Source organism: Martes martes (assembly GCF_963455335.1).
Source record: "Martes martes genome assembly, chromosome: X".
Classification (NCBI taxonomy): Eukaryota; Metazoa; Chordata; class Mammalia; order Carnivora; family Mustelidae; genus Martes; species Martes martes.
In genome coordinates this window covers 120,977,480-121,002,500 of record NC_137897.1, presented here as the reverse complement: position 1 = coordinate 121,002,500, position 25,021 = coordinate 120,977,480, and the positions used below count along the sequence as shown (strand labels likewise).

Below are 25,021 nucleotides of genomic sequence, written 5' to 3'. Positions count from 1 at the left end.
TGAGTCGCCCCCGCATTCTCTGGAACAGACTCCTGACGACCACCGAATGAGGGCAATCAAAATTAGGACCACGACTCTCCGACATCCCGCTTGTCCGCTCGAGCCATCCACCTCCCGCCTAATACTCTTGCCCCGTGTCTTCTGCTGTGGGGAATGGGATTCTCTTTCCTGGTTTAGACAGAAACTTTTTCCTTAACTAGAATTTCATCAAGGAGAAACCAAATCACACACACAAAGCATAGATAAAATAAAGCAGCTGTTTTTTTTTTAAATGTTTTTATTAACATTAACTAGTATGCTTATTTGAATATAATTGAGCTAACAGTTTGGTCACTGGGCAAATGAGACATTTCTGAGACCTCACAAAGTGTGCAGTGTGGAGACTGGAACTAGTTGTGTCCTCTTTTCACACAACAGTCACTGCGAGCAGCACAGGACATCCCGAGAGCTTTCGCTGCCGCTCCATAGCCTCTGCACCGTCGCGGGGAGATGAAGGCAAGCACCAGAGGAGGTTCCAGTGCAGTGAAATCCCACGGTCCCCAAGGAGCGGCAGGTAGGATGGCAGCAGCGCCCCGGTGGGAGGGGGGCAGGGGACCACAGGCCACAAACCCTGCGCGGCACATCTATAGTGCAAGCTGCCCTTCACTTACAAGGAGAACATACACATTCGAGAAACTGATCCTACGTTGATCCCCAGCCCAGTTCCCGGTTATCTTATCAGCAAACTTTTACGTGGTGGTTTTGTCAGCTATGGTCTTATGTGTAAGCTTATAACACACTCTACTGAGTCAAAGATGAGAGTTACGCTTGTATAGGTAGTTACGGTTTAACAGAAGGTAGTTACAACTTGCTTTACTTTTTAATAACAAAACAGTATAGATTTAAATGAAAGTCTGCCAACGGGCATAAACATAAGGTAGAGAAGCCAGTCTTCTACGTCTAATGCCAACGAACGTATTTTAGTTCGTCAGCATACACTTCACGGCCACTATGATGTGTCGAGCACTGACTCCGGACGCGTCCAGCAGCTCACTCGGCTTCCCACTCCGAGGCACTGCGGGCACTGCCAGCTGATGGACCAGGATGTCAGGCTCCATGGAGACGGCTGTACAGACAGCCTCCCCGATGCCACCTGGAGAAACAAAGGACAGGAGGCTCTGTTTTGGTAGTGGCTAGTCAGCCTTAAAGCCCCAAAGTACAGAGGCCTTTGACTTTGCTGGTTCCTAGGGAAAAGTATTTTTCGCTAGCCACAGACTCACGTAGCAGCCCTCTCCGACTAGCCAGAGGAGTTCTCATTCAAAACTGTGGGTCTCTGGGGGCACCTGGCTGGCTCAGTCGGTGAAGCATCTGCCTTTGGCTCAGGTCATGATCTTAGGGTCCTGGGATCAAGCCCTGAGTTGGGGGTAGGGTGTCTCTGGTCAGCAGGGAGTCTACTTCTCCCTCTCTCCTCCCCCCTCCAAATAAATAAAATCTTAAAAAAAAACCCATAAAACCTGTGAGTCTCCAAATTGCTCCCAGCCCCATTACAGCAGGAGCTCTCTCAGCTGGGGCTCCACAGACATAGGGGGCTACAAAGCTCAGGTTCTTAAAGCTGTCGGGAACCCCGAAATGATTAAACCAACCAATCAACTATACAGAAAAGAACGACCAGGCAGGCCGGAAGCTGCTAGCTTCAGCAGGGCTGCTTGCAAGGCTGGCGCTTGGCTGACACCTGGGCGATGGGCTGGTGCAGGGCCCTGGGAGTGCCTGTTTTCCTCTGGGAGTCAGGAGGTTTGGTGTGTGGCAGAAGGAACCGGTGTGATCAGCACCCAATAAAACCCAAGTGCTGAGGTCTTGAGTGGGTTCCTTGGGTCTCCAGTGATGCAATTTCTCACTACTGGAGAAGGGAAAGCACTCAGCAGGCCCCCTCACGGAAGGGAGGGAAGGAGCCACAGGGGTGGGCTTCTCCACAGGTTCTCCTGTGCCTTCTGTCCTCGTGGGCCCTGGTGTGTGTCCTTTCCCTACAGTAACCTCAGCTGCGAAAGCACTGAGAGTGCTCCTAGAAAATCACCAAGGATCACAGTTGTGCTCTTGGGCCCATGACACATGACCATATGGAACTCCCCACACCCTCATATGCCTCACCTAACCTTCCCAGCCCCCTCTCCCAGGCTCACACAATTTTTCTGCATTTGCTGGGTTCTCTGCTTGCAAGGCACTGTTCCCCTTTTGGGAGGGGAGCAAATTAACCATTCAAGACTCAAGCACAACTGTGAAGATTTTTAAGACCCCTCCCCACCCACAATGCTGTCAGACACTCCTCTGTCTGCCACTGAGCCACTTGGCACCAGGCACGGCACTGTGCTAGGGTCACACAACTGAGTATGGGGATGGCCCCGCCCTGAGGAACACGACGTGTAGGTGGGTAAGAGACCCCAAAAACAACATGCTCGCAAAGAGCAGTAATAACGGTTGTTGGAGGAGCGCCTGGCTGGGTGACACCTGGGGCATGTCATGCTTCCAGTCATGGACATCAAAAACACATCCTGCTAAAGCCCACTTTCACAATGACCCTCAAGGCCTGCACGTACCTTCTGGGTAGTGGTCCTCCACTGTGATAATACGGCCGCCTGTGGCTCTGGCACTAGAAACAATGGTGGGAACATCCAGGGGCTTAATGGTAAACAGGTCGATGACACGGATAGAAATATCTGGAGAAGAGCAAGAACCAGCTTTGTGTGTGAAACGGACTTAGGAAAAAAAGACCAAGTGGGGCACATGAGGCAGCCCAAGTCCTACCTCTCCCCAGCTTAAACATCAATGTCCAGCAAAAACCAACTGACCTTGCTTAGAAAGATCTTCGGCAGCTGCTAAGGCTTCGTGCAGAGTAATGCCAGCTCCGATAACTGTGACTTTGTCATTGACACTGTGGCGGAGGACCTGGTATTATGCCCAGAGAGTAAAAAAGCTGTAGTGACTGTGCACAGAGCGCATCTCAGAGAGAACACTACTAGGCCGCTCTTCCCCAATCCTACCAATTTCACTTCTTAATAATTCACTGTATTAAAAAAGCTGAATCAGTACACCAACAAGGACACCCTTTTTGATAAGTCTTCCATCATGTTCATTTTTACAAATTCATCTATCATGCTTCATGATTTATGGTGCCCAACTACTAAGTTCTTAGAGAATACCCTTTAGCAAAGGCGGCAGATTTCAAACTGGGATCTGAAAGGCAGAAGGCCAGAAGCGAGTTGTGCGGGCCCTGAGCTGCAGGCCACAGACTCAGCCGCAGAGGGTCTAGCAGGGCACCATCCTGGACGACTTGGGACATTTTGTTGCGGCATCTACACAGACTGGACTCTGATAATGAACAAGTTAATGGGGGATCATTTTGGGGCATTTGCAATGTGCTCTGTGCCAAGGACCTTGCATGCCCAAATGCCCTTTTTAAGGCCAATGCGCTGGGGGCTCATTCTGTGGCTGGTGAGAATGGATCTCAGAGTGGGAGGAACTCGCCCAGCTTAGTGCTGAGACTAGCAGCCAGGCCCGTCTGACATCAAAGCCCACTCTGAACCGCTTGCTATTATGCAAGCAAAGATAGGGCCCTAGCCTTTTTTCATAGAGTTTTATTTACTCCAAAGCCACCCAACCAAAGGCATCTGAAATTATTCATTTCAGCCCTTTGTATAGGTTTCCTTGTAGCTTAAAAACCACTGCTGACAGTACAAATATTCAGGGCTTCTAAGCCACCCCATTCTTTGAGAATGTCCTAGCCTTTTCATATGCATACATATAAACACGCACCACCACCCCCCCAAGTCCTCTTTGCAAAGCCTAGCTCTTGAATTATCCATGCCATGCACATTATGAGACACATTTTAACTCACATCCTTTACCATTTGGAAACTTACTTCATTTTGTCAGGATGGGGCAAATATTAGGGAGAAAAAAAGACAGGCTTTGAAAAAGCTCTGCAAATCACATGATATCTCTGAGACCCCCATCCACACCTCCAACCTCAGAGGCAAACATATGGCCTTGAGTTCCAGGGTGGGAGTATGGATGGGGAACAGCAAAAGCTGTAGCTAACACTGGAGGTGAGTACTGCTGCTTTCTCATTCAATGACACCCAGCTACCGAGTAGCAGGTCATGGACTGTTCTGCACATACCTGCTTTTTGTGGCACTAAAGCCAATCACTGCTCAGCCATTCGGAGCACCAGAAACAATGACTTCTGGCTATTGGGGTGCCTGGGTAGTTTAGTCCTTAAGCATCTGCCTTCGGCTTGGGTCATGATCCCAGCATCCTGGGATAGGACTCCTTATCAGGCTCCCTGCTCAGCCTTCAAAAAGGCAGGAAGGAAACATGCCCAAACACCTGTAAGCCCTCCTCTCCAGGTGGTGGAGCAGAGCCACTTATTTTTGCCACAGACTCCACTGGTTTTCTGCACACGTGGTCCCGATGGAGGCCAGGTCAATGCCCGGGTCTGGGTTTCAGTCTTGCGGCTCTTGCGGCTCACGACTGTGTACCCTGACTAAGCTGCTCACCTTCTCTCTCATCTACAACTCAGGGCTGCTGCTAAGTCTGTGCTTCTAAGGCTCCTGTGAGAACACAGAAGATCGGGAGCGCCCAGTGATGCTAGCGCCTCTATCAGGCCCGTGGGCAACGCATTCATGTTTTTTTTTTAAAGATTTTATTTATGTATTTGACAGAGATCACAAGTAGGCAGAGAGGCAGGCAGAGAGAGAGGAGGAAGCAGGCTCCCTGCCGAGCAGAGAGACTGATGCGGGGCTCCATCCCAGAACCCTGAGACCGTGACCTGAGCTGAAGACAGAGGCTCAACCCGCTGAGCCCCCCACGTGCCCCATTCATGTTTCCTTTTATTCTTGGCTTGGATCTGCAAAACCCCAATCTAATAGATCTACTATTAATTTGAAATAGGTTCTATTATTTGTTTTGCTTGAGGCTGTGGTAATTTATACCCAAAAAGCTCAAGTACCTTTAAGTTGTTACCACTTTATCCTTACAAGTTAAAAAAAAAAAAAAAGGAAACTCATCTGGAGAAGAGAAAACTTTACCTCCACTGACAGTGGTAGAATGTTCCTTTCTGAGCAAAAGCAGGCAAAGGTCAATTTATTAAAACAAACAAACAAAAACGAAGAACAGATCAAGCCTCGATTGTGGGGATAGCTCGTGCTAGCTTCAGACCACTTGTCTCCACATGAAGGGACACTGGAAGACACTGGAGAGCTTTTAAGGCCTTACCTTGGCCTGTCCAATCGCAAAGCTTTCTTGCGGGTCGTAAATAACCGCGGTTTCTGGTCGGCTGGTCCGGATATAGCACATCCCCTAGGGCGTAAGACCAGAGCCACATTAAAAAAAAATCAAACCAAACGTCAACTAATAAACCTGTTTTAAAAAAGGGAGAAGGAAGAAACCTAAACAGTTCTTTTTACTAAAAACGAAGCGAACATTTTGGAGTAAAGAATAAGCGTCTACAACCACTGGCAAACAGGTCAGCGTCACCGGATCAGATTACGACCAAGCCAGGCAAAAGCCTACGCGGGACCCAGGTAGATGCCGCCAGCGACAAACTCCGTGCTGTCACATTCAACGGTAGGAAAGCTTTCTTAAATACGCGGACTTGTTCGTTTTCCACAGAACACAAATTCAGGCCATAGCATGGACTCACGTTTAACAGAAAGCTCCGAACACAATGTTAAGCAACTCATTTTTGCCACAACTTGTAATATTTCATTCTTAGAAATACCTTACACACTAGAATATAAGAAGACTATTTTACCAATGAGAAAATGTAAGTAAGCACATTTTTATCAACTTGTACACATACCGCATAAACGAATACTCAAGTGTCTGAAGAGTTTCTATACACTAGAAAGGGACATATTAGTTTAGGAATACTTGTTCTGTTCATCCCTTCACATCATAAATCAATTCTATTCAGTGTTTTTACCGAGATAAAGTTTACTTAAGTGCAGTACTCCACGAATTCTGACAAAGGCATATACCACGTAACCATCACCCGAATATGAGTAACATTTGCACCTGCCAGAAAGTTTCCTCATGTCTCTCTCCACTCTCCCCACCTGAAAAGCAACCACTAATTTCTAACACCACACCTTTGCCTCTTTTGAATTTTCGAGAAATGGAATCCTGCAGGACACAGAGGAGATCACTCTATATATGCAGGATGTAGTAAGTAAAAAAATACAGAATACGTACAGTGTGAGCCCACTTACGTTTAAAAAAAAAGGTCAAAGAATCCTAGGCCTCTAATGAGTCAGAAATGCTTAGGAACTTGCATAACCTATCCCACCCATGCCCAGGGCTGTCTATGCAGGGCCATGGGTAGGTGCAAGGATGGGTATGGAGGGGAGAGTCTGGTGACCATCAGTTGGAACAGACAAAAAAGTGCAGTCTCTGGTCTCTGGTCGTCCCTGCAGCTGGGTTCTAGACAGGAATCAGGGTGAGTGCGTCTGCTGTCCTCGTGTGAGGAGGAACAAGTGGGGCAGAATCCACACTCTTGCCCTTCTAAGATGTTTGGAGGGCAGACCAGGTCTGAGGACTCTGAGGTTTGTTTGCAGTGGAGACACTGGGCACTCTTCAGCTTTCCGGATGTCACAAGGTGGTGACAGCACGAGGTGTGTCTAAGAGCGGCATTCGACAGCTTCCTGCTGGAGCCTGCTCCTGCGACATTGCTGACAGTCCCTCACTTCTTGGAGCCTCCTGAGCACCCTCATTTCTCATGCTGAGCCCTGCCCCGTACGGGCCATCGGACGTTGTCTGGCGTTGTTTTGCACTTTCACAACATGACTGTGTTCATGTTTTATGTGTGTCATCACTTTTGAATAATTGTTCTTTTTTTTTTAAGATTTTATTTATTTGACAGAGAGAGAGTAGACAGAGAGGCAGGCAGAGAGAGAGAGGAGGAAGCAGGCTCCCTGCCGAGCAGAGAGCCCAATGCGGGGCTTGAACCCAGAACCCTGGGATCATGACTGGGATCATGACCTGAGCTGAAGGCAGAGGCTTAACCCACTGAGCCACCCAAACGCCCCAATTATTCGTTTTTTTTTTAAGATTTTATTTATTTATTTGACAGAGATCACAAGTAGGTAGAGAGGCAGGCAGAGAGAGAGAGGAAGGGAAGCAGGCTCCCTGCTGAGCAGAGAGCCGGATGCCGGGCTCGATCTCAGGACCCTGAGACCATGATCTGAGCCGTAAGGCAGAGGCTTTAACCCACTGAGCCACCCAGGTGCCCCCAATTGTTCGTTTTTTTTTTTTTAAATCCTCCAACATCATCTTCCGTAATGAGTATCTATTATCTGTATACTGAGAAAACCGGAAGAAACCCAACAATCAGTATCAAACTAGTTGCACACCTCAAAAGCATTTTCTGCCAGAACCAATGTCCCCTTAAAAATACCTTGGTATTGGCTGCCAGGAGAACAGCATGCTCAGTCGAGGTGGCGTCACTTGGATAGAAAACAGTGCAGTTGGGAATGGATCGGAACATGGCCAGATCCTCCAGGGCCATCTGGGAGGGACCATCTTCACCTGAGAAAGCAGAGCCACAGCTGTGCAAAAGGAAAGCCCAACGTATGCCACGGCGGCTTAGCTCTTGCAGCTGGGGAAGGGCTATCACTGTGCACGGTGCCTTGCCTGGGACAACTATCTGACCTCAGGACCCTAGCTCCTCCCTAGCTCCTCCGGTTGGACCTAGAGCCACTGTGTCACTTAGCTGACTGAGTCTAGTACTTAGACACACCTGGCCCCAGACAAAGACTCTGGACTCTGGGCCAGTCTGCAGTCTGGGCCTGGCTCAGTCCTGAAAAGCTGCTGGCCTCGCTCTCCCCCCACTCTGCACATGCCATCTGGCCCATTGAGAGACTTCTCCCAGGAAGTCCCAGAGAGGACTCCCAAAGTGCACTTCCCGGCCCTGTTCCCCTCCAGCATTCTAGGAGTGTACACGAACTGTCACATCTACCCCGAGGACCTACGCCACCACAGGCACACCAGGCACCTCATATTTCTTGTCATTTCTGTCATTCATGAACACAATCTCCTGATGTCTCTCAAGCAAGAAATTACCGGAGACCATTTCTTAAAAAAAACTTTTTGTGCAATTTTGGACTCCGCCACCTGTCAGGCAACCCTCACTTTGCATCTACGGCTAATACCCGCCACGTCTCAAGCCTTTTTCCAACTTCCTGTTTCTCCTTGCTTCCATCTAGCCTGTCCTGCCAGGTTAATGGCCCAGAGCTGTCTCTCCCTCGGCCCCACTCCTCTGTATCCCACTCTTCAAGGTTTCCGTTTCCATCTGACCAGACAGCTCAGCGTTGGCAGAAAGCCCTGGCGATCTGTGCTCCTCACTTCCTGGACTCATGCTGCTTGTCCCTGCTTAGACAAAGGGCACCACACTAAGAGCAGAAAGAAAGTCTGATCATTGTTTCTCAATGACTGAAAGAGTGGGCACTTCACAGTAACACCAAGAAATCCTCTCAAAAGTAACCCAGAGTATCTGGAACTTTTAAAATACAACATGGCAGGAAAAAAGAGAGATTAGAAATAATCAAACATTATGGAACCCCCAAGTACACTGACAGGTCAACCACTCACATGCTAATCTTTCTCTGTAAAGGAAAAAGGCTATCGAGAGGAGAGTACTGAGAACTCATACCAACGGACACCCCACAGTGGGACCCAATTAGATTGATGTTGATTTGAGAGATGGCTCCCATCCGAATTTGATCAAATGCTCGGGTCAAGAAGGCAGCGAAGGTGCAAGCAAAAGCAACGGTCCGACCACGGGTGGCGCATCCCAGTGCCACGCTCACCTGCAACGCATAGGAGATGAATCAGAACACCCTGGAACAGCTTCCAGAGAAGCACCATGAATGAATGTGCGGGCTGGCGGAGGCAGGGACATGGCTAGCTTGCTGTGGACTCCCATCTAAAGGGGGGTCCCTGCTTGGCTCCAGGCAACTGGTAGCAGGAGGGAATGCTACCTCTGTGCTGACAGATCTTCCTAACACCTAAAGCTGCTGACAAGCTTGGGATACTTCGGGCCTTGAGCCTTGGTGTCATGGCTGTGACTCTTGGCCTGCTGCCCTTAGTATACCTGGAGATGGTTCTGGGCAGTCTACTATGCCCATCCTAGTGGTCCCATAAGGCAAATTGCCTGGCTACTCTCTACTTGTTTCCCCAGAGACATTTTTTCTCTAGTTCCTTTGCTTTTGTAAGTGGAAAGAAAAACCATAATATGAGGCTCGCCTCCTGTGCCCAGCAGGCCACTGTCAGTGAGAAGACCCAGGAGGGACACCCACAGCACACGCACCATGTTCTGCTCAGCAATGAAACATTCAATGAAGCGCTCAGGGTGTTCTCTCTTGAATATGTCTGAGAAGGTGGAGTTCTTGGTGTCACCATCCAGCACAATGACTCTATCATTTGCATGGCCCAGCTTAGCCAGAGCCAAACCACATGCTCTCCGAGTAGCTATCTGGAAAAGTCAAACAGTGGAGTTTCTTAGAGCAAATTTAGAAGGAAAGTGAAGTTTTGTGGATTACCAATTGTCTTCTATCTTAGAAACAAATTTGTAATTTACCAATAATCTCCTTTAGGGTTTTATTTTATTTTATTTTTAGATTTTATTTCACAGAGAGAAATCAGAAGTAGGCAGAGAGGCAGGCGGGGGTGGGGGGGAAGCAGGCTCCCCACTGAGCAGAGTGTCCGATGCGGGGCTCGATCCCAGGACCCTGAGATCATGACCTGAGCCGAAGGCAGAGGCTTAAACCACTGAGCCACCCAGGCGCTCCTCCTTTAGGGTTTTAAAAATGGGTTGCTAGCCCATCTTAAATCCATACTTGACTCACTGGATATCAATTCTCAAAAACAAACTTATTCTTCTGCCCCATTCATATAGTTTACCAAAAAATTTAAATGTCACCAAATGCAAATGCCTGTTGACTTTTTAAACTATAAAACCGATAAGGCTAACTGCAAAAAAATAAAATGTAAAACTTTAGAATCATGATATCAATAATTAAAAATTCTGTTAGCATATTATTTGACATTGGACTGAATTTATGAATTAATTTAGGGGAGAACTGACATCGTCACATTATTGCATTTTTCTATTAGAAATCAAGGTTTGGCACTTCCTCAAAACGTTAAACAGAGAATTACCACATGACCCCGCAGTTCTACTCCCAGGTATACACCCAAGAGAAAAATGTACCTCAGCAAAAACTTGCACATAATTGTTCAAAGCAGCAGTATTCACAACAGCCAAAAGGTAAAAACAACACAAACATCCATCAAGGATTGAAAAGGTAAACAAAATGTATGGTATATTCATAAAATGGAACACTGTACATGCCACAAGGATAGACCTTGAGAACACTGTGCTAAGACAAAGAAATCAGACAAAAAGTTAACATATTATATGACACTCTTTATAGGAAATATCCAGAACAAGCAACTTTACAGAAACAGAATGTAGATGAGTAGTTACTGGGCTTGGACGGAATGGACAATGACTGCTAATGGGTGTGAGTTTTTTTTTAAAGATTTATTTGAGAGAGCAAGCGAGCACGATTTGTGGGGAGAGGGTCAGAGGGAGAGGGAGTAGCAAGCTCCCCGCTGAGCAGGGAGCCCGATTCGGGACTGGATCCCAGGAGCATGACCTGAGCCCAAGGCAGGTGTTTAATAGACTGAGCCACCCAGGCACCCTGGGGGGGGCGGGTTCTTCCGGGGATGATGGAAATGCTCTAAGATTCAGTGTGGTGATAGTTTCAGGATTCTGTTTATATGGTTAAAACCATTAAACTATACACGTCAAACGGATGTTTGTAATATAGGGAGTCATTTCTCAATAAAGCTATTATTTTTTTTAAGATTTTATTTATTTATTTGACAGAGATCACAAGTAGGCAGAGAGGCAGGCAGAGAGAGAGGGCGAAGAGGGCTCCCCGCCGAGCAGAGAGCCTGATTCGGGCTCGATCCCAGGACTCTGGGATCATGACCTGAGCCAAAGGCAGAGGCTTAACCCACTGAGCCACCCGGGCGCCCCAATAAAGCTATTATTTTAAAAAAACGAAGTTTGTCTTTTTTTTTCACACTTAATGTTTTTCGGAGGGGCGGGAAGGGCAGAGGGAAAGAGAGAGAGAAAATGTCTAGTAGGCTCCATGCCCAGCTCAGAACCTGATGTGGGGCTTGATCTCACAACCCTGAGATCAAGCCGAAACCAGGAGTCAGATGCTTAACAAATTGAGCCACCCAGGTGCCCCTATTTTTTAAAATAAACAATTCATGAAGACAGTACAAAATTCAAGTTCTGAAAGGCTATGGAGCAAGGTGGCCATCTTCTGCCTGATCTCTTGTCCCCCAGCCATCCAGTACCCCGTCCAGAGGTTGACAGAAATGAGTCTGTGTAGCATCTTCTTGGGAATGGTCTATGAACAAATATCTGTTGACCACCCAGGTGCCCCTATGATGCCTCCTTTTAAGATTTTCTACACAAAAAGAGAATACTCTATGCTGCTTTACTTTATTTTAAAGATTTTATTTAATTTATTTGACAGAGAGACACACAGCGAGAGAGGGAACACAAGCAGGGTGAGTGGGAGAGGGAGAAGCAGGTTTCCCACTGAGCAGGGAGCCCGATGTGGGGCTCGATTCCAGGATCCTGGGATCACGACCTGAGCTGAAGGCAGTTGCCTAACCTACTGAGCCACCCAAGCACCCCTGCTTTACAACTTTAAAAAAATTTTGATAATAGGGCACCTGGGTGGCTCAGTTAGTTATGTGTCTGCTTATGGCTCAGGGTCATCATGGGGGGGGTGTTCCCTGTTTAGCGGGGAGTCTGCCTCTCCCTCTCCTCCTGCTCCTCCCTGCTCATGCTCTAATAAATAAATTTTTAAAAAAAATTTTAGTAATTTGGGCAAGCTCTTAGCTTCTATTCTAGCTGGATCATTTCCGCTTCATCAGCATTCAAAGCTGCAATCTTCATTTTTCCCCCCCCACAGCGCTCACCATAGCACATACTCTCCCCAATGTCCATCCCCCAGCCACCCCATCCCTCCCACCCCCCTCTACTCCAACAACCCTGTTTGTTTCCTGGGATTAAGGGTCTCTCTGGTTTCCTCCTGTTTCGTTTTTTCCTCTCTTCTCCTATGATCCTCTGCCTTGTTTCTCAAATTCCACATATCTGTGAGATCATATAATTGCCTTTCTCTGATTGACTTATTTCAACTGAGCATAATACCCTCTAGTTCTATCCAACGACATTCATTCTTAGAGACACATCTGCATACTTCTGTAGGATAAATTCCTGTGAGTTGTACTATTAGTTCGATGTGTGTGAACAGTTAAAGTGTTGCCAAAGTGTCCTTCATTAATATGTGCTTTTTCCTGATTAACACCTTTCTTCTGCTTTTTGTTTTCTAATTTCTTGAGTTGTCAAAATTCATTTGTTTTGGGGCGCCTGGGTGGCTTAGTTGGTTAAGCAAGTGCCTTCAGCTCAGGTCATGATCTCGGAGTCGCCGGATGAGTCCCACATTGGGCTCCCTGCTGGGTGGGGAGTCTGCTTCTCCCTCTGACCTCTCCCCTCTCATGCTCTCTTTCATTCTCTCTCTCTCTCTTTCTCTCAAATAAATAATTTAAAAAATTCATTTGTTTTAACCCGTATTACCAGACCAAGAAAACACAAGCAACACTATAAATGTCTCCAAATAAAGAAAGAAAAAAAGGCTTAGAAAATATTTTCTTCCTCTTGGGCTCATCACCTTGTTTCCTTAGGTCCTGAAGACACTGTCTATTTTGGGTCTGCTGTATTATACCAGAAGGCAGGATATAAACATGGTAAAAGGCTTTATGGTCAGGGTTTCATGCCTAATTTGTTTCCTTTTTGGAGAATTGGTCTTTGATGATTTGACCTACTTCTTTATATTAATCTAGGGAGTAAATTAAAAAACTTGGCCCAGCCAGGGCCCCACCATTAGACCAGACACAAAACAGAGGCAGTTTCAAGCACATGAGACTGCCAGACCACAAAACTGAATTTTTCAAGCAAAAGCTGTGTAATACTAGGTACTAGTAAGTACCTAGTATTAGTAAGTACTAGGTACTAGTACATTTTCTAGTAAGAAAATTCAGACCTAAGTTTGAAATGAAGGAATCAAGTATCCGATATACTAAAAGAGTGCCTGGGTGGCTCAGTGCGTTGACCGTCTGCCTTCGGCTCAGGTCATGATCCTGGGGTCCTGGAATGGAGTCCCGTATTGGGCTCCCTGCATTGGCCTCCCTGCTCTGCTCAGTGGGGAGTCTGCTTCTTTCTCTGCCCCCCTCCCTCCTGCTCATGTTTGCTTGCGCTCTCTCTCAAAAATAAGTAAAATCTTAAAAAAAATAGTAAAAGATGGGGCGCCTGGGTGGCTTGGTGGGTTAGGCCTCTGCCTTCGGCTCAGGTCATGGTCTCAGGGTCCTGGAATTGAGCCCCTCATCGGGCTCTCTGCTCAGCGGGGAGCCTGCTTCCCCCTCTCTCTCTGCCTGCCTGTGGTGTCTCTATCAAATAAATTTAAAAAAATAGTAAGAGATACTAAAACCACCTCTATTACTTATAACCTTTAAATTACATGTCATGCAATCTAATAACTGGTTCATCCATGGAGATTAGAGTACATCAAGAGTCCTGTTGTGTATTTTAAAAAAAGCGAGAACGATATAGTTTGCCTACCTGCTCACCGACTTTGTAAGCAGGCGGAGAGCTCATTTCTATATCCGTGATGTTGATCTGAGGCGAGTCTTCAATAGGGGGCTTTGGGTCAAGATTCTTGTTAGTCTGTATCTGGCTCTCAATTAGTTTGATAATTGCATCAGCTCTTTCCTTTGGCATTGGCTTTCCATGCCAATTTTCTGCATCTTCAACACCTGCAACCCAATAAAAGACATTCGTTCCATAAGTATATGTAATTGAGTGTCTGTCCACCACAGACTCACAGGAGCAAAAACCTGACAAAAAGGGAGCCTGAGCTGGTACTGCAGCACCCCAGGACAGCCTGAAACATCCCAGCAGCTCTCGAGGGAGGCCTCTGGCCCATATACTGGTGAATGGAGGGAAGAGAGTGGGAGATGAGGCTGGAGACAGGGCGGACCATGGAAGATCCTGTGGGTATAAAGAGTTTGGGTTTTGTCAGAAGCAAGACAGGAAAACACAGAGGAATTTGGAGAGGGGAGGTGACTGGTCAGTTCTTAAATGCAGAAAGATCACCACACTGGTCACGTGGAGACTGGCCTGGGGAGACTATAATTAAGGAATGACAACACAGGTCTGAGCATAGGACACAGTAGGGAGCAGGTCTGAGATACACTTACTGTAGGAGCAGAAGCCATTAGAACTGATGACAGGCTGGATTTCCATGTAGGGGGCCCATGGTGGGGGCCAAAGGCAAAGAGAATACCTAGAATTCTCCCGGGAGCAAACTGGTTCAGTGATCATTTACTGAACCGGGGAACCATAGTTAAGACTGTGTCTTAGGGAGGAGTCACAGAACAGTTTTATTCTAAAACACTGATGAAAACACGGAGCAATCACACACACTTTGCAACTCTTTATACTTGAATAAGTTCAGGTGTCGGCTTTGAAATCTGCAAGAATTTAAGACTTTCAAAATGCCCTTCCTTCCCTGATCCTCAGTTCCACAGGTGCTGCTTCTCTAGCTCCCTATGTGTCCTCCAAGACAGCATGGGCACAGGCAATGGTGCCTGCACATAGGCCCTTATTGGCTTGTCTGTTTATGTGCAGAGTAGCACTCTTTCTCAAGCTGCACTTCTGTGCAGATCACTCTCTACCGGTTCTCTAACTGATGGACTGCCCTCCTAGCCACTCCCTCCGGCACACAAAAAATCACTGCTCTTGTGCTGGGGGTCTGGGCTTCCCCTCTGACCCTAATCAGACCTGCTACCTATAAGGGCCAAGGGAAGCAAGAGCCTCCAGCACATATTACAGGCATCATCACTGAACACTAAGCCAGTTTGCCTGCCTCGCCATCATGAGCCTCCTTCTGCCACATCGCTATGCACACAGATGTTTTTAATAACCCTAAGCAGAAAAGAAACATTTGCTTACTTGGAATGCCCCGGCCCTTGAAGGTCTTGGCAACCACAGCAGTGGGCTTGTTCTTCACCTGACTCGCCTGCCAGAACACCTGGCACAGCGCCTCCACGTCGCGGCCGTCCACCACGGAGGTATTCCACCTGCCGACCCGGGAGAAGGCCAGGTTACACGGTGAATGGGGGATTGGGCAGAAAGAAGGTGGCATAAAACAGGACACAGTTACCCAAAGGCTTCACAGCGCTTCTGATAGACGTCTATGCAGTTCTCGAGGGGCAGGGCACCACTGTGGCCCAGGCGGTTCACGTCGAAGATGGCCACAAGATTGTCCAGATTGTAGTAGGAAGCAAAAGCCAATGCCTCCCAGACGGAGCCTTCAGAGGACTCGCCATCTCCCATGAGGCAGAACACGCGGTAGCTGGGGCAAGCCAAGAAATGTTAAGAAAGACTGTGCTCAGCGATCTTATGGGTCACTCAGGCAAATAGATATCATGGAGGGAAACAAAGGAACAAATAGTTGCTTCACATTGTCAATTCTGTCCGAACTGGACAGTTAAGGAAACACAGCTTTAAAAAATTTGGGCCTCATAGGATGGACTTCAACTCTGGCAAGTTTTCTCATTCTAACATCCTTCTGCCACTTCTCTGTGATCCACAAACAAGAGGAGATGGGGAGAAAACAGTCCCCTTAAACACCCAAATGACATTTTAAATATAATTTCTCAGTAAGTTTTGTTTTAAGTACTGCCATCTTCTATTTGTTCTTACAAATTTATTTATGATAATCATAACAATCAAAACAGTCTACCTCAGGAGCATATATTCTGTTGTAAATGATAAATTTTCTCAACAAAAACACAAAAATATTAATACCAGTGAAACACAACCTATGCCCCACAAAAATGCTGCAAAATTTTAAAAAAATGTTGATTAACCACAGGATAGGGACTAATAGAGGCAGTCATGAGAGATGAAAGAGGCCCTGTAGAAAAAGAACCCTTTTGATTATTCTTTAAAAATTTTTATTATTTTTTAAAAGATTTTTATTTATTTATTTGACAGAGAGATCACAAGCAGGCAGACAGGCAGGCGGGGGGGGGGGAAGCAGGCTCCCCGCTGAGCAGAGAGCCTGATGCAGGGCTCGATCCCAGGACCCTGAGATCATGACCAGGATCATGAGATCATGACCTGGGCGGAAGGCAGAGGCTTAACCCACTGGGCCACCCGGCGCCCGAGCCCTTTGATGATTACCGTACGCATCCCTCGTGCAAGTGCACCAGCTACTCACTGTATAATGAAGCTCACTGAGAGATGAAAAACAGAAAGTGACCGTTCTTGGAAAATAATAGAAGTAAATCAGTTTCTATACTGCAGAACCCAACCAGAGATGCTAGAACAGTTTACAGAAACACGATTTCTTTACTGCTTGAACACTTGGTAGTCTGAACTTTCAAAACAATTACTAACTTCCCAAACTAATAAGCCATAAATAAAGCCAAGGGACCTGAGGAATGGGGTGCAGCCAGGTAAGCAGTTGCTGGGTAAGTGCCTCACCTTGCTTTGTCAAAGTACTTGCCCGTGTATGCCATCCCGCAAGCGGCCCCCAGTCCTTGCCCGAGCCATCCAGTTGCCACATCAACAAACGACAGCCTCTGTAAGAGAAGGGACCAAATGAACCTAGACGCACAGGCTGTTCTTTGGAAGGGCCCCTCCCACACTTTGGGGTATCTAACTCTTTCCTACACTTACAGGCACCCCAAGTCTCAGATCAACATCACCAAGACAGGGAGAGTCACTGTAAATCCAGGTCAACTGGACCTGTGGACATCCAGACTGACAATTTCTCTACACACAGTAGCCTCAACAGAGCCCAGGAGCAAAGCAGAAAACGTAAGCATGAGCCTTGCCATTTTCATAAGGTCTTTTATCTAGTCATGAACAAACCAGATGTTCAATCTTTTTGGAGAATGTGGGTTCTTAAATAGAAACCGAAAACACTGAAGAAGATTGCGATTTCCCTGGTTTGTAAAACCTCAGGTCAAATGAGATTTCAGAAGTGGTCATCTAGAAATGCCAGAAATGAATCACTACACCACTACTCTTCCTCTCCCCTCCTCCTGTGCCTACGCACAGGCTATCTTTATCGCATGGAGAAAATACCCTCTGGGTACCACATGGCGGTGCCAAAGGTCCCAAGCTTCCAAAGACACACTGAACTTATTCAGTGCTTCCCCTGCCACCACCTTGAACTGGCCACATCTTTTGATTTTGTCGCTGCAGTGACCTCCAAACTACCCCCCACGGCTATTCTCAACACAGCCACCAGGGGGAGCCTGTTAAACCCTTTCGGCTCACCACCCTGCAGAGACTGGTCCATGGTCTCTCCAACTCCTGCCAATCAGAGCCCAAGTTCCTGCACCAGCCTGTCCACTCCAGCCCCCATCTGACATGCTGATTATCTAGATTTCTTGTCTCACCCTTCTTACCATGCAAGTCAGCTCCATTCAAGCAAGTAATTAGGTTGTTGTTGCTACCAAAGATGGGCCAATGGTACTTGTTAGTCTCATCCCTCTCCCATCCTGCTCCACCCTATTTCTCTGCTCCTTCCAGCATTCTTAACCTTGTCAAGCTTTTCTTCACATACTTTGTGCCCCTAGAGACTCCCTCTCTGTTCTGTATCTCTAGCCCAGCAGAACCCTCCCACTGAAGCTCTGTCTTCCACCCCATGGTTCCTAGCGTTACTCCCATAAGGTCTGGCCCCCAGTTGTCTGTGTGCCTTTGGGCTGAGTCTGGGCTCTGCACTCAGACCCACTCTGCTTCCCTCTGGCTTTAAAGCGGGCAGGGAGGGGGCAGTAAATAAGCCCACTTCTTCAAGGCTTCTTCATTTTTTGGGTACAATGAAGAACCCCTGTCAGGCAGCAGGAGGCTGTAGGACTGATTGAGAGAATTGGCAGGCACCTGCACGATACCTGGCACCATGGAAGTACTCCCACATGGGTTCCCTTTTCTTCCATAAGAATCCTTATGCTGGGTGTAGGGGGATACACTCATACTTTAGGGGGGACAAGAACTAGAATAAAAATGTATATGAGGTACTACGTGCACTCAGAAAGACTTCTCCCTCAGGTGGGATTTCTCATCTTTGTTCCGGCACAAAGTATGCTTCAAGAACAAGTTTTTAAAAGGCCTTTTTTGGTTTCTGCCCTGCCTGCTTGACTGAAGAAAACCACAGCCATTAAAACAAAAGCAAAGGCCTAGTGGTGGGGATTGGGGGAATCACAAGACCCTCCCCACAAGCTTCCACAGTTATTCACAGCCAGCAATCCTGATACTGCTAGGCCTTAACAGTGGGCCTCCTAAAACAGTTGTCTGCACTGCACGTTCATGCCCCAGGAGCACCAGCTGTGAGGACCTCGGCTCCTTTGCTGTAGCAAGTCCACTTATCCCATTCTCAGCCAATGCCAAGATGGACTACGCTATGTGCTTTCTCTTTCCTCCTAATCCTGTTTCTTAAATCTGATGAGCATTTAAGTTCCGACAGCTAAACAGTGCCCAGCCTGCTACTGCACACCAGACAGCCTCTTCACCGCTCAGGGCAATGACTGGATACGATAGCAGCAGTTATGTGATACTCTGGCCATCTGATTTTTTAAACCAGGGATCTGAATGTTCATACTGTGTTTGTACATCTTCATTTGTTTGATTTTCATTGTGAAGGAAGGTCAAGCTCATAAAAAAGTTTTGAGGATAACACAGTGAAGTCCCATATACTCTTCACCTTGATTCACTGCCAATGGGCCATTTTTGCTTCATCTTGTTCTTTCTACACACACACTCACAAACTTTAGTTTATTTTCTTGCCAAACCTCATTTGAGATTAGGTTTCAGACCCCAAGACATGGTCAAGATTATGACCCCAGATATTGCACTCACACCCATATTCTGACTTTATTCTTTTTTAAGTAGGCTCCATGTCCAGTGTGGAGCCCAATATGGGGCTTGAACTCACGACCATGAGATCAAGACCTGAGTTGAGATCAAGAGTCAGACACTCAGCTGACAGACACCTAAGCACCTATCTTTATTCTTTAAACTAATGCCCACTGCCCACATATGGGGTTTCTGTTTGTACATGGTGCTGTACCAATTGAATTTTAAATGTTTTGCTTAGGACACAGCAAACTTTCAGATAGCATCAAAAGAACTGCATGTTCTTCTAGGTTGACCTTGCTTTTAAATTACTCCTCTTTCCTGTTCCCCCAAATCATGAAGTACCTGGTATTATACTTAGTATAATAAGAAAGACCCCCATTGTATCAGATCAGATCTACAAAGATAGGGAAAATAAACATAATTGACAAGTGGATGATCTCTCCCCAAATTAAGCTCAGTTTTCCTTGAGGCTCAAGTAAGTCAGATCCACTGCTGCCCACCTCTACCCGGGTGGCAAAATATTAGAGCATGATAGGTCAAGGGGGGCTTTGGTGCTAGGTGGGATAAGGCAGGGCACCAAAGATGGAAAAGAAGTGGAGCCAGTTGCCATTAAGTCATCCTTCCCACCACTGTAATCCTTGCTAGAACACTTTTTAGATCTCTGTGAGATGCTATGGTCTGAATATCTGTGCCCCCCAAAACCTGTATGTTGAAAACCTAAGGCCCAAGGTGATGGTATTAGGAGGTGGGGGGGGGCTTTGGGTGGTGATTAGGTCACAAGGGCAGAACCCTCACGGATGAGATTAGAACCCTTATAAAAGAGGCCCTAGATAGATTACTTCCCCTTCTGCTATGTAAGAATATAACAATAAATCTGCAACCAGAAAGAAGACCCTTACCAGAATGTGACCATGTGACTCTGACCTTGGACTTTCAGCCTCCAAAACTGTTAGAAATAAATTTCTATTGTTTATAAGTCACCCAATCTGTGGTTATTTTGTTATAGCAGACTAAACGGACTAAAACATGAGGCAAAGAAGGAAGAACCAAAAAGATAAACAGAGCCCATTTCAGGCCTTGTTGCCATACAGTAGCTTTAAAAATGATTTTTAAAAAGTAAGCATCTGAACAGGCCCTGGGCTCCTATGCTGACTTACCTTGGAGAGGATGAAACGATCATTGTCCGCGTTCTCCGGATCCTCCTGTTTGTATCTCATGATGTGGAAGAACAGCACGGACATGATCTCAGCAGCACTGCTGCATGATGTGGGGTGGCTTAAAGACAGACACAGCACAGGTCATTTCTCACAGGTCAGTGACTCACCAGGGACACGGTGCAGGAGGAGACCTTTTAGTACACAGACTCCTCAGACTGGAAGCAGCAGTCATTTCTCCCAGGCATGGAAGGATGCAGTCAAGGAAAAGGGATTCAGGGCCACTGCCTCCCAAGTTCATGACTTTCAAGGATGCTGTAAGGCCCAGTAACCTCATAACCTCTCCCCGTGGAGAGAAAGATCTCCAAGACTACACCCCTCTATCAATGGAGCACCTGTATACTTGGGTCAAGTTCACCTAGTGACTCCGTAAGCACTTGAGTACTCTTTAATTTGAGTTTATTTGTGATATCATTAAGTAAAAACACCATAAAGCAGAAATAAACCCATGCGTACATGAAAAACTAATATTTGATAAAGGAGCCAAGAATACTCAACGAAGAAAGGGCAGTCTCTTCAATAAATCGTGCTGGGAAAACTGGATAGTCACATGTAGAAACATGAAAATAGAAATCCTACCTTACATCACTCACAGAAATTAACTTAAAATAAATTAAGACTTAAATGTAAGACCAGAAACCATCAGATGCCTAGAAGAAAGCAGGAAAAAACCTTGACATGGGTCCTCATACTGACTTTTTTTTTTTGGATAGGACAACTAAACCACAAGGAACACAATAAAAAACAAGTGGGACTATATCAAACAACAAAACTTTCTAAAAAAAGATTTTATTTATTGTCAGAGAGAGACGGGGTTGTGGCTGGGGGAGAGAACACAAGCAAGAGGAGTGACAGGCAGAAAGAGAGGGAGAAGCAGATGGCCTGCCGTGCAAGGAGGCCAATGTGGGATGAGATCCCAGGTCCAGCTCACGTATGTTAACAATCTCTTCTTTCAAAGTTCACTATTAGAAAATGGAAACTTAAACCTTTTGCCTTGCAGGTATTCCCTAAGTGGATAAAGTTTTGTTTTTGTTCTTTTTAAAAGATTTTGTTCATGGAGCGCCTGGGTGGCTCAGTGGGTTAAGCCTCTGCCTTCAGCTTGGATCATGATCTCAGGGTCCTGGGATCGAGCCCCGCATTGGGCTCTCTGCTCAGCGGGGAGCCTGCTTTCTCCTCTCTCTCTGCCTGCCTCTGCCTGCTTGTGAGATCTATCAAATAAATAAAATCTTAAAAAAAAAAAGATTTTGTTCATTTGACAGAGAGAGAAAACAAATAGGCAGAGTGGCAGGCAAAGGGAGAAGGATAATCAGACTCTCCGTGGAGCAGGGAGCCTGATTCAGGGCTTGATCTAACGCCCTTGGGATCCTGACCTGAGCCGAAGGCAGTCACTTAACAAACTGAGCCACCCAGGCGCCCCTAAGTGGATAAGGTTTTAAAAACTGTTAGATATCTTTAAAATGCAAATAAATAAAAATTACTAGAGAAATCTTGTACAAATCCAAACCACTATTGATTTTGAAGACGAAAAAAGCAAGAAGTGTAAAAAAAAAAATCCCAAAACATGCAGGTCTTAAATTCATGTAAACTGTACTTTTAATATCAAAACTCAGGATGGAAAACAAGATTTTAAAAGAGATACCATGCAGAACATTGTATTCCACTAATACAGAAATTAGAAATCAATAAAAGAAAACTGGAAAATCCACACATTTGTGGAAATGAAGCACTACACTCTTAACCAATGGGTCAAAGAAGAAAACAGAAGAGAAATTAGAAAATACTTAAAGAAAAATGTAAATAGAAACACAGCGTACCAAACTTGATGGAATACAGCAAAAGCAGTGCTAGGAAATTGACAGTTGTGAGTGCTTACATTAAAAAATTAAGATCTCAAATCAAACCCCTAATTTTACAACCTAAGAACCAGAAAAAGTAAACCCAAAGACACCAGATAGAATAATAAAGGTTAGAACGGAGAGACCAAGAAAACCCACAGGGAAAACAAAAACAAAGGTTGGTTCTTCAAAAAGATAAACAAAATTAACAAATATTTCTGTTAGACTAAAGCAAAAAAAAAAAAATTAGTTTTTAAATGTACTAAAGCAGGGGCGCCTGGGTGGCTCAGCGGGTTGAGCTTCTGCCTTTGGCTCAGGTCATGCATTTCAGGGTCCTGGGAGCGAGCCCCGCATCTGGCTCTCTGCTCAGCAGGGAGCCTGCTTCACCCCCCCACCCCCGCTGCCTGCCTCTGCCTACTTGCGATCTCTGTCAAGTAAGTAAGTAAGTAAATAAATAAATAAATAAATATCTTTTAAAAAATATGTACTAAATCAGATTTGAAATTACTGATTTTTAAAAACTATTTATTTGACAGAGCAGGCGCAAGGACAAGCATGCACAAGCAGGGGGAAGGGCAGGCAGTGGGAGAGGGAGAAGCAGCCTCCCTGCCGAGCAAGGAGGCCAACGTGGGACTCAATTCCTGGCCCCTGGGATCATGACCTGAGTGGAAAGCAGTTAACTGACGGAGTCACCTAAGCGTCCCATAAAATTACAGATTTTATTTCAGAAATGAAGAGACAGTATTACCATTGTACAGAGATAAAAAAGACTACGCGGTACTGTGAAAAACTCTACGCCAATAAGTCAATTAAACTACAAGTTGTTTCAGGTTACCGGAATAGCTCAGTTCACAATCCCAGGGTCCTGAGATCAAGCCCCACAACCAGCCTCCCTGCTCAGCGAGGAATCAGCTTCTCTATCTGCTGCGCCTCCCCCCACCCTCCTGTACTCCTGCTACTCTGCCTGCCCCTTCCACTTCATGTGTGTGCGCTCGTGCTGTTCCTTCCCTGCCTCCTGCACTCGTGCTTCTCCGCCTGCCCCTTTCGCTTCGTGCACTCGGGCTTTGCCTGCCCCTTCCGCTTCGTGCGCTCGTGCTTCTCCGCCCTCCCCTCCTCCTGCCTTCGTGCTTCTTCGCCTTTCCTGCCTCCTGCACTCGTGCTTCTCCGCTTGCCCCTTCCGCTTCGTGCACTCGTGCTTCTCCGCCCTCCCCGCCCCCTGCCCTCGTCCTTCTTCGCCTTTCCTGCCTCCTGCACTCGTGCTTCTCCGCCTGCCCCTTCCACTTCGTGCACTCGTGCTTCTCCGCCCTACCCGCCTCGTGCACTCTGCACTCGTGCTTCTCCGCCTGCCCCTTCCATTTCGTGCACTCGTGCTTCTCCGCCCTCCCCTCCTCCTGCCTTCGTGCTTCTTCGCCTTTCCTGCCTTCGGCACTCGTGCTTCTCCGCTTGCCCCTTTCGCCTTGTGCGCTTGTGCTTCTCCGCCCTACCCACCTCCTGCACTCTTGCTTCTCCGCCTGCCCCTTTCGCTTCGTACGTTCGTGCTTCTCCGCCCTACCCACCTCCTGCACTCGTGCTTCTCCGCCTGCCCCTTTCGCTTCGTGCGTTCGTGCTTCTCCGCCCTAACCACCTCCTGCACTCGTGCTTCTCCGCCCTACCCACCTTCTGCACTCTTGCTTTTCCGCCTGCCCCTTTCGCTTCGTGCGTTCGTGCTTCTCCGCCCTAACCACCTCCTGCACTCGTGCTTCTCCGCCCTACCCACCTTCTGCACTCGTGCTTTTCCGCCTGCCCCTTTCGCTTCGTGCGTTCGTGCCTCTCCGCCCTACCCACCTCCTGCACTCGTGCTTCTCCGCCTTTCCCACCTCCTGCACTCGTGCTTCTCCGCCTGCCCCTTTCGCTTCGTGCGTTCGTGCTTCTCCGCCCTAACCACCTCCTGCACTCGTGCTTCTCCGCCCTTCCCGCCTCCTGCACTCGTGCTTCTCCGCCTTTCCCGCCTTCTGCACTCGTGCTTTTCCGCCTGCCCCTTTCGCTTCGTGCATTCGTGCTTCTCCGCCCTACCCACCTCCTGCACTCGTGCTTCTCCGCCCTACCCACCTCCTGCACTCGTGCTTCTCCGCCTGCCCCTTTCGCTTCGTGCGTTCGTGCTTCTCCGCCCTACCCACCTCCTGCACTCGTGCTTTTCCGCCTGCCCCTTTCGCTTCGTGCGTTCGTGCTTCTCTGCCCTACCCACCTCGGGCACTCGTGCTTCTCCGCCTGCCCCTTTCGCTTCGTGCGTTCGTGCTTCTCCGCCCTACCCGACTCCTGCACTCGTGCTTCTCCGCCCTTCCCGCCTCCTGCACTCGTGCTTCTCCGCCTTTCCCGCCTTCTGCACTCGTGCTTTTCCGCCTGCCCCTTTCGCTTCGTGCGTTCGTGCTTCTCCGCCCTTCCCGCCTCCTGCACTCGTGCTTTTCCGCCTGCCCCTTTCGCTTCGTGCATTCGTGCTTCTCCGCCCTACCCACCTCCTGCACTCGTGCTTCTCCGCCCTACCCACCTCCTGCACTCGTGCTTCTCCGCCTGCCCCTTTCGCTTCGTGCGTTCGTGCTTCTCCGCCCTACCCACCTCCTGCACTCGTGCTTTTCCGCCTGCCCCTTTCGCTTCGTGCGTTCGTGCTTCTCTGCCCTACCCACCTCGGGCACTCGTGCTTCTCCGCCTGCCCCTTTCGCTTCGTGCGTTCGTGCTTCTCCGCCCTACCCGACTCCTGCACTCGTGCTTCTCCGCCCTTCCCGCCTCCTGCACTCGTGCTTCTCCGCCTTTCCCGCCTTCTGCACTCGTGCTTTTCCGCCTGCCCCTTTCGCTTCGTGCGTTCGTGCTTCTCCGCCCTTCCCGCCTTCTGCACTCGTGCTTTTCCGCCTGCCCCTTTCGCTTCGTGCGTTCGTGCTTCTCCGCCCTACCCA

The 25,021-nt window shown here is 47.6% G+C and overlaps 1 protein-coding gene across 1 annotated transcript; it reads right to left on the bottom strand.

Moving 5' to 3' along the window:
- Window positions 1-959: 959 nt before the first annotated feature.
- TKTL1 (transketolase like 1) lies at window positions 960-20,298 on the bottom strand (the record flags this gene model as incomplete). The annotated part of the gene is made up of 12 exons (XM_080795154.1): window positions 20,203-20,298; window positions 16,667-16,764; window positions 15,339-15,530; window positions 15,128-15,255; window positions 13,736-13,929; window positions 9,338-9,502; window positions 8,681-8,837; window positions 7,427-7,557; window positions 5,248-5,331; window positions 2,823-2,919; window positions 2,571-2,690; window positions 960-1,132 (listed from the first exon to the last, which is right to left on the bottom strand). Exons 1-12 carry the CDS (start codon window positions 20,284-20,286, stop codon window positions 960-962), a joined length of 1,623 nt encoding a protein of 540 aa, XP_080651280.1. The 5' UTR covers window positions 20,287-20,298.
- Window positions 20,299-25,021: the final 4,723 nt, after the last annotated feature.